Source organism: Ostrea edulis, chromosome 5, assembly GCF_947568905.1.
Source record: "Ostrea edulis chromosome 5, xbOstEdul1.1, whole genome shotgun sequence".
NCBI lineage: Eukaryota > Metazoa > Mollusca > Bivalvia > Ostreida > Ostreidae > Ostrea > Ostrea edulis.
Window position 1 is genome coordinate 34676526 of NC_079168.1, and position 10199 is coordinate 34686724.

A 10199-nucleotide genomic window follows, 5' to 3' on the forward strand; every position below is an offset into this window, starting at 1 on the left:
GCAATGTTGTCGAGGTTACTGAATTTGGATATTGTTTCAAAATTTGACTTTTTCAAGCACTTTAAGAATTTTCCTCGATTTTCAAGCATCATTCAATGCTTATATTTACATATTTTCAATGAAATACTGAAATATTTCAAAGTAAACTACCTACTCCTTACATACATGAAATTGATAGAACAGCTGATTCAGTTTAACTTGATAAAGGTTTTATAACACAATGAGCTCTGTTGGTGCAGTGTTGAATTCTCCTTTTCTTGGGGCACACAGACTTTTTGTGAAATACAATTCAAATCTTGCAATGGAGTTAATGAGAATGTAAATATAATGGATGGTATGTGATTTGAATTCGCACTTTCTTATATATATGGTATGGTAAAATGTTTGTTTCATTCCTTATGTAATCTTTGTTAGAATGCAGCATTGGAGGCACAAGTGTCGGGTCTGCAGTCTCAACTGGTCCGTGAACAGCAGGAGTCTGAGGAGCGACTGACTCTAAAAGACCAGGAGATTTCAGATCTCCGAGTCACCGTAGAGGAACAGAGTCAAGAATATGCAGATATTCTAGAGGTCAAGATTAAACTGGATAATGAGATTGCCACTTACCGAAAACTGTTGGAAAGTGAAGAGGAAAGGCAAGTGTTATAATAGAGTAAATATAATAAGATATCAGTAAAAACATGATAAATGTATTTGTAGGTCATTGTAAATGTAAAAAAACATCAGATGATAGGTATGGTATACTACATTTGTTGTAGTGTGGCTGTGACTTTAATTTGTTTTCTTTCAGATTGAACTTGTCACAATCTTCTTCCCCAGGATCTACATCAGGCAGCAAGAGGGGGCATAAAAGAAAAAGAGTTGCCTTATCAGAGGCAGTCCAGGAGTTTGAATCTCATTCTGCCTCGGGGTTTTCTGCACAGTCCTCAGCAAGTGGCAGTGTGAACATTGAAGAGATCGACTCAGATGGGAAGTTCATTCGACTTCAAAACACTTCAGGAGAGGTACATTCCTATGCAGCAGTAATGTCTTATTTTAGATGTCACTCCAAGTACAAGTAGAATCTGGAGAATCAGAAAGCTCTCTGATCTCCCTTTGAATGCTTGTGCAGAGCTGCCAACCCTCACGATTTTGGCGTAAGGCTTACGATTTTAGGGCAGAAAATACACCTTACGATTTTACTGTACATCTTCCGATTTTCGCTTATTTGACATTTCGAAATTTTTAGAGCTGTCCGTCATTGGTTTTTACTTTTATAATAAGCAAGCTATAGTCGTTGCTACGTTTGTTTGCATAGTCTATATAGTCTCGATCATTTTAATGCTTTAAAATAATCAATATGGCAGCTGCTACTAAACGTAAAGCATGTGTTGATGGAAATAACAACAATACTCCCCCAAAGGAGAAAACCTAATGGAGCTAGAAATTCAAAGAACAATATGCAAGTACACTGTAAACATCTATTCATTTCAAAGTCAGAAAGGGGGAGTTTGTATAAGTGTACAATCTGTTGGACAAACTTCAACATTTCTCACAGCGGCGAAAATGACATAAAAAAACCTTGCCAGAATAACTGATTCAGTAACTGTAAAATTATGCAATATACTAATGTAACAATATTTTTTTACCCAAGTTTTAGAAAGTAAAATCAATAAAAGATGTATTTGATCTTTTGCAGTTGTAAAATGTATAACAATTAGTATGTCTAAATTCATTAAATTTGGAATTGAAACGTGCCTAAAATTGCTCAGGTAACATGTTTATTCATAAAAAAAATCTCCAGCGGCAGGGGGTCTAGGCGGCCCCCTGACCCCCACCTTACTATTTCCCATTTTATAATGTTGGCAGCTCTGCTTGTGTAGGTACAGGTGTTGGTTTTAGGCAGATGTATTTGAAACAGTGGCATTAAGGGAGCGGTAATACATAACTGTTGCAATGCTAGTTCTCCTGTGATGGAGGAATGTTTAAAACTAGATATTTTACTACCAAGTTTACCGGACCTAAACAGAAAATGAAAGGTATCAATGATGAACTGCTAGTTTTGTCGGCAAAAAAAATGTTTGAGCTTACCCAACCCCAACTGGTTCGTTTCTATCAACTTTCTAAAGTCCTGCAAGGGGATCAGCTTTCTTGTTTTCTGTTGCCTTTTCCTTGTGTTGTCTTTCACTAAGACAGAAGCTTTTTCCTTATATAAGAAAACAAATGGGATTCGATGACATGTTGATAGCAATTCTCATGGAGATGTCGAGAAAAACTCTCGTACACACCTCTACCATCCAGTTGTAAGAGTGTTGAAGTTTCCCTCAGTTTTTCTTGCAGTGAAATTGCCGTTATTTTTCACAAAATCTGACATTTCCAGCTCAGGCACAGGCCTAAAAACGAGATTCTAATTAAGAGTTCCCAATGATTAAGTTTCGCTGTAAATAGATGTTTTAGTACGATTCAGGTGAACTGTTCCTATTGGTCCATGTCTTCGTGCATCGTTCGTTAGTTGTGCGATAACGATTGAACATTTTTAACTTCTTAAGAACTGCCATTCCAATTCTTTTCAAATTTGGTATGGAGCATCTTTGGTACAAGGGCCGTCTCGTATATGTAGTCGATCCCACACTGGTGATGATGTGAGAAGTCATCTCACCCTTCGGGCGATACAATCCTTGCTCCAGACAGCTGTCTCTGCAAGTCAAAAGCCTCTGTATTAGGACTGATACACTACTAGGAGTATAATATAGGTGTTTCAGTTTGTTCATACCATGAACACCCCCCTCCCTTCCCTCAGGGTCCTTTCAGTTTGTTCATTGAAAAAGTAGACGTTTGTGATAATACTACTCTAAAGGGTTGTTGTATGATGAAAGTAATATATACTTGTGTTATCACAGTTACTGAATTGATGATATATGTACAGTAGTTATATATATATATATATATATACTACCATTATTTTGCTGCAGGATGTTGCTGTAGGAACATGGCAGTTAAAATTACGCCATTCAGAAGATGAGGATGCAGAGAGCAAAGCACACTACAAATTCCACCGTTCTCTCCTCATGAAAGCAGGACAGACCTGTACTGTGAGTCATTGAACAATATTATTACACGGATACAAACTTTGTAAGAACTTTTAAGACCATATAAGATTTTGTGCACCAATAACTCCTTGAGACCAGAAGAAAATATTGGAATGTTTTGCATGGATGAATTAGATGTATATATAAAAAAAAAAAAAAAAAAAAATTTGAAGTTAATACATGGAGCAGTATATTGGATGCTGGAGAGGAAAATGTACACTTACTATGTTGCATTTTGCATGTAGATTTGGAGTTCTGGCTCTGGACAGACACATAGCCCACCCAATGACCTTGTGATGAAAAGTTCAAAGTGGATTCCTAACAAAGAAGTCATGGTGTGTGTTTTAGTGAACTCGGATGGAGAGGTAAGGACAATAGCCATTTGTATTATTAGCTCTACCAGTAGCACCAAGATTAAGATTGCAGGAAGTCCATCTTCATGTACAGGTAGATTGCATGTTGAAAGTAAGATAGACAATTACATGTATATTGTTTAGGCAATTACATGTGACTATTGCTGCATGGCCTTGACTTGAGTTTGCAAAGTGATTGCCCACACACCTTTACCTAATATTGCCTGGGGACACCCAGATATCGGAAGTTACAGTTCCCCCACATTGTAATATTTTTTTCAAATTTTACTTGATATCTATTTACATACTGTAAATGCCTAAATATTTTTGAGGAATTTATTATCGTGTAATTTCACGATAGGCACGCCCACTAGTGAAATAAAATTACTTTCTTTTATTTTTCTGTTGCTAAAATACATGAAAGAACTCTTGACTTGATTAACAGTCTACATACGAATTCATGTTCATGCGATTTGACGTATACAAGTCATTTTGTCATATTTTAAAAGTATTCATGTAAAATAAGAAGTCTACAGTAATCTTGGGGTCAAAAAGAAGTTTGTGGCAGTTGCTGCCATTAAACCTGATTTTATGAGAAGATTTATTCTGATGCAGTCAATTTAATTTATGTTTATGTATGAATTTTGTCATGACCCAAGAATGTACATTGTCATAATTGTCAGATTTATTGTATAAGAAATTTTTTTTTATCATTTTAAATCTTATTTTTCCTCACAATTGACTTGGGTGAAGTGCACTTATCCTCTATGCTGCCACTTTGCCCTTGCATGCAAACATAAAGTGTACATGGTTTATGTTTTATTGTAAACTAGGAAGTTGCCAGGAGAACCATGACGAAGAGAATTCAGAGGATAACAACCTCTACTTACCGACCACTGTCAGGGTCCGAGGCTGCTGGCTCAGGGGTAAGACTTCTTTTATGATGTTGCCTGTCTTTTGTCTGCATCATCGTATTTCTTCCCCACTCCTACCCATTAGTATGCCTCCCTTCAAAGAAGAGGGGGTTATTGCTTTGCACCTGTCACACTCGATAGACCACATGTCTGCTCAATGTCTTGAGAACCCTTCACTTGATTGTAATGATATTTGAGATGTGGGTTGGTTATGAGTAGGAAAGGACTCCTATTGATTTTGAGGTGATGTGGTCAAAGGTTAAGGGTCAAACTGGACACAGAAAGATACTGTCCACTCAATATCTTGAGAACCCTTTGCTTGACAGACATCAAACTTGGTTCACTTGTACATCCTAAGGAGTAGATAACCCCTATTGATTTTGAGGTCACATGGTCAGGGGTCAAACTGGACATAAGAATATTCTCTCCACTCAATATCTTGAGAACCCCTTGCTTGATAGACATCAAACTTGGTATACTGGTGCATCCTAAGGAGTAGATAATATTACCCTATTGATTTTGAGATCCTGTTCACTTGATACCTTTCCTAGACATTAAAATTGGTACACTTGTACATGAGGAAAGGATGACCCCTATTAATTTTGGATTCACATGGTCAAGGATCAAACTGGACATGGTAATATTTTGTCTCCTATATTTATGCCCCCCTTTGAAAAAGAGGGGGCATATTGTTTTGCACCTGTCTGTCGGTCGGTCGGTCTGTAGACCATGTGTTGTCCGCTCAATATCTTGAGAACCATTCACTTGATGATAATGATATTTCATATGTGGGTTAGTTATGAGTAGAAGAGGATCCCTATTGTTTTTCAGGTCAAAAGGTCAAGGGTCAATCTACTCTGGACATAGGAATATAATGTCCGTTCAATATCTTGAGAACCCTTTGCTTGAAAGACATCAAACTTGGCACACTGGTACATCCTAAGGAGTAGATGACCCCTATTGATTTTGAGGTCATATGGTCAAAGGTCAAGGGTCAAACTGGGCATAAGAATATACTGACCATTCAATGTCTAGAGAACCCTTTGCTTGACAGACATCAAACTTGGTACGCCAGTACATCTTCAGAAGAAAATGACCCCTATTGATTTTGAGGTCACATGGTCAAAGGTCAAGGGTCAAACTGGACATAGGAATATACTGTCCGTTTAATATCTTGAGAACCCTTTGCTTGACAGACATCAAAATTTATACACTGGTACATCTTCAAGAGAAGATGACCCCTATTGATTTTGAGGTCACATGGTCAAAGGTCAAGGGTCAAACTTGACATGGGAATATACTGTCTGCTCAGTATCTTGTGAACCCTTTTCTTGACAGACATCAAACTTGGTACACTGATACATCTTCAGGAGAAGACGACCACTATTGATTTTGAGGTCAAAGGTCAAGGGTCACACTAGACAGGAATATACTGTCCGTTCAATATCTTGAGAACCCTTCGCTTAACAGACATCAAACTTGGTACACTGGTACATCTTCTTGAGAAAATTACCCCTATTTATTTTGAGGTCACATGTTTAAAGGTCAAGGATCAAACTGGACATAGGAATATACTGTCCGTTCAATATCTTGAGAACCCTTTGCTTGACAGACATCAAACGTGGTACACTGGTACGTCTTCAGGAGAAGAAGACCCCTATTGATTTTCAGATCACATGGTCAAAGGTCAAGGATTAAACTGGACATTGGAATATACTGTCTGCTCCATATCTTGAGAACCCTTTGCTTGACAGACATTAAACTTGGTACACTGGTACATCTTCAGGAGAAGATGACACCTATTGATTTTTAGGTCACATGGTCAATCCACTCTTGACATAGGAAGATATTGTCTGCTCAATATTTGGAATTGATGATACTACTCTCAATTAAATGATGTGTGTTTATAACCCTTTTCAATTTTGCACCATGGGGGGCATATGTGTTTTACAAACATCTCTTGTTTAAGAATCATTTGCTTGATTGACACCAACTTGGTACACTAGTACATCCTAAGGAGTAGATGACCCCTATTGATTTTGAGGTCACATGGTCAAGGGCCAAGGGTCAACCCACTCTGGACAAGGAAGATATTGTCTGCTCAATATCTTGAATTGTTTTGGCACTACTATTAATTAAAATGATGCATGTGCATAACCTCCCTGAACCCCAAACAGATTTACTGCCCTGCACCTCAACTGGGGGCTTGAAGTCGCCCCCAGACCTCCAACTGCCTTTGTTCCTCTTTGCAATCATTTAGGGTTGACAGGTATGGCATAGGTTTATTATTGACAAAACATTTGTTAATGTAGAAATAAAGATCATCATCATCATCAGCATTTTGATTAACGTGCAGGATTATTTGCATCCTCCACAGCAGTGGGCTCCCTTCCAGGTAACTGGCTTACTGCACGCATGGCAGACCTAACATGTGTATCTTATTTTGCAGAGGGCAGGCTCAGATAGATGTTCAGTAATGTGAGACATTGAATTGGGACTAGGATCACTGTGGATGATGATAAATGCAGCAGATGATGTCCTATCCAGTATGTGCATCAGGGATAGCCAGTGTTTTGCCTATGACCTATGACAAATGTTCTTAATGTTCATGGTAATGTTGTCATATGGTGTACAAGACCTCTTAAGTTAAAGTTACAGAAAAGATGTAGGAAGATGTTTTTTTATCGTTCCTATGTCTGGTGAAACCAAGGCAGCAATTGTTCTCCGTTAAGGAATCTCCCAATTCATCTCGATATTTTTATCCATAGACGGGCATTACTTACAAATTTTTGTGTGTTCAAGGACAAAATGTGTACATATTTGCTTAAATAGATGCGATTACTCTCATGTGTGGGGAAAGCATTTTTTGGGGAATTCTAATCTTGTGCGAGATAAAGCTTTTGGGTATGCACATATGAAGTACCAGGTTTAATACAGAAAACATTTGCTGAGCAGCATCATACTTTTATATACCCACCATTTTTATTTACACCAAAATATTGCATTCTTTGTATGTAACAGTGTGACAAAGACATTTTCCTTGCATGTACATTTTTATAGAATATTATATTTGTAAGTCATTTTAATCATTTATATCTGTATTTTCTCTCCAAGTGATTAATTTTCATTTTCCCTTCTTTTTTTCTTTCACTTTGATTTCACACAAGGGTTGTGTTATTTTTTGTGTGGGTTTTCCCCCCCTTCCATTCATGATGTAAAACTCTGAAAATTACAATGAGTCTTTAACTTTTGAATACAGTATACCTATTGGAGATGTATTTCATCTTGAGATTATCAAGTTGGTGTTTCTCTTGAAACCGCCCATCGAGTCCTGTAACTGCAATTTAAAAAAAAACAAAAAAACACTTTAATTGTAATGTTTGTTTCATGTACCATTATTATTTATTTGATGCAATGAAACTGGATGATTTTGGTTACTTGCAAAGTAAAGACATATCAAGCTGTAAATTTTTAATCAGGTATGTATATGTATTGTATGGTTAATAGTAATAGTTTTATAGTGATTGCTAGACCAGAAATACTATTGTGATTAACTTATGTTAGTGCAGTGATGAATGTCTAGAGAATCTCATTTTCACTAAAATAGAGGATATTATTCCAGTTTGTAGAGACATATTCTTGATACACATTTTCCTGTATTGTTGTGACTTCTGAAGTTATTGTTTTGGTTGTAAAGCATGGGCTTGATTTTTTCACATGTAGGTGATTTTACATGGATTAGTTAAGACCAAGGTACTGGGGACAAGTCCAAGTAGAAACCTCTTGCGTGTATATATTTTGTAATCGTAATGATACTCCTTGCTTACACAAGCTTTTTTTTTAATATGTCAATTGAAGATGGGATGTATTATGGTGTTGCATTTGTGTTTGTCCGTTAATTTTTTCGTATCCGGTTCATAACTTACTATATGTAAATACTAAGAGACCTAGAATAATCAACCTTAATACATACAGCTGATACATCTTGTGTAGAAGGAGGGTCCCACTTTAATGTGAGGTCACTTTGACCTTTGATTAATATGATATGGCAAAACCTTGTTCGATTTATAACAAATATTACTTGGCCTAGAGTCATCAAACTTGGTCAATTAATGCCTCTTAAGTCTACTGGTAGGTGTGTCACACCGTACATCAAGGTCTCTTTGACCTTTAATTAAAATGATAAGGTCATTTGTGTCATAGCCCTTTTTGGGCTCATGTGTATTTGAGTCCTTGAGTCAATAAACTTTGTCAATTGGTGCATCTGTAGAGAACTGTAAATTGCAGCTTAAAATCAAGTAGTTATTAACACTTTTTAAAAAAAATTGCAAGGGTTTAAAAAAAGTCGAAAAACACTTTTTTCATAAAATTTAGTCTCCATACGAGCGAAAAATTCTCGAGAGGGACATTAAACAATATACAATCAAAAGATCTAGCTACATATCAGTTAATAATATGTATATGGTGTGACCGTTGAGACGAGCGAAGACGCATGACATCTTACAACATGACTTTAGGCATTTCATTTAATGCGGGAAATATAATGCTGTTGATGTGAACAGTGCATTGTGACGCCATCATTAGCTGCAATATTTTTTTCTTTCAAACCATTCATTTGTCCACAATAAAATGTACGAAGGTATGGGAAAGTTTGTTTGGAATTTAAAATCATTTGTGGTAGATCTACTTTCCAAACTATTTGTTTTATCTATGGGGTTGTCAATAAAGTATACCACAATGACGGCGACATTTTTCAGGGGGCATTATGGGTAGTCCCCATCATTTTTCAGCTGATGAAGAGCAAACCACATGACTTAATTGCGTTATCATTGGAGCGAGCTCGTCGCTTTGCGAAGCGAGCTTTGCTCGCTATAAATAATAAACAATATACAGTCGAACTTTCTTATCTGGATTGAGAAAAAACTTATTCGAGATATCGAATGTAAAATACTTAACAAGTGGTTGGGACTTCATATTGCTTCAACATATCCATGGTATTCGAGATATCAGTGTTATAGATATCTAAGTCCAGCTGATTATATAAATAAAAATTTTGTTTCCAACAATGATATATATATACACACACACACACACACACGTACGTACAACAAAATTTGCAAAGCCTCGACAAGCACATCACACAATGGGTATAATTCCAATTTTCTTGTGGGAATAATGATCTAAGCCATAGTATTTCTAGGAGTTCATTTAGACATACAAAGATCATTTTGATTATGACCAAATTGTGTCTGTCCATTTGAAGATTCCATTTGTCCCTTGGGAATAATGATGTAGGCTGTAATTCACTTGGACATGCAAAGGGCTTTTTAATAAGAGCTAATAATTGCATATGTCAATTATAAATTAAAGGGTATAATGTTAGATATTGTACAACTCAAAATTGTAAAGTAGTTCATACCATGTGAATGAAATCTTAAATACATGCATATGATAAAAGGACATGCTTTGAAATATAGTTATTTTAACAATTTAAAGAGATAATATTGTCAATTGTTGTTCCAGGGTTGGCATGATCTTGTACCATGCATACTCGTCTGTTTATGATTAATAAAATGACCGGCATTATCATGTGCTATTTCAGTGCACATTATTTTCTATTGAGTTTTCACTTGTTTAAAACAGTGCTTTTTTGCATGTTATTGTTCATGGGACATTCAGGGTATAAAAGAAAATGGTTTAGACAATTTTGGCCCATGTTTGTTGTACGCTTTTAAATTTATGTTGTCTCCAATAAGCTTAAGGTTTTAATTAGCTAACATTTTGGAATTTTAATTTATATATGCTTTTGGTAGTTAACCATATACAATAATAAACAATTCTTATTATTAATTTTTGTTTCTTTG

The 10199-nt window shown here is 36.2% G+C and overlaps 1 protein-coding gene across 1 annotated transcript in view; it reads left to right on the plus strand.

Annotated features, from left to right (window-relative positions):
* Positions 1–10185, plus strand: part of LOC125650830 (lamin-B1-like) — a 20346-nt gene extending 10161 nt beyond the window's left edge. The window contains exons 6-11 of the mRNA XM_048879370.2: positions 415–635; positions 791–1004; positions 2952–3071; positions 3314–3433; positions 4255–4347; positions 6785–10185. Coding sequence (XP_048735327.1) covers positions 415–635; positions 791–1004; positions 2952–3071; positions 3314–3433; positions 4255–4347; positions 6785–6817 — 801 coding nt within the window. The 3' untranslated portion in view covers positions 6818–10185. The remainder of the gene's footprint in view (positions 1–414; positions 636–790; positions 1005–2951; positions 3072–3313; positions 3434–4254; positions 4348–6784) is intronic.
* The last annotated feature ends 14 nt before the right edge of the window (positions 10186–10199 follow it).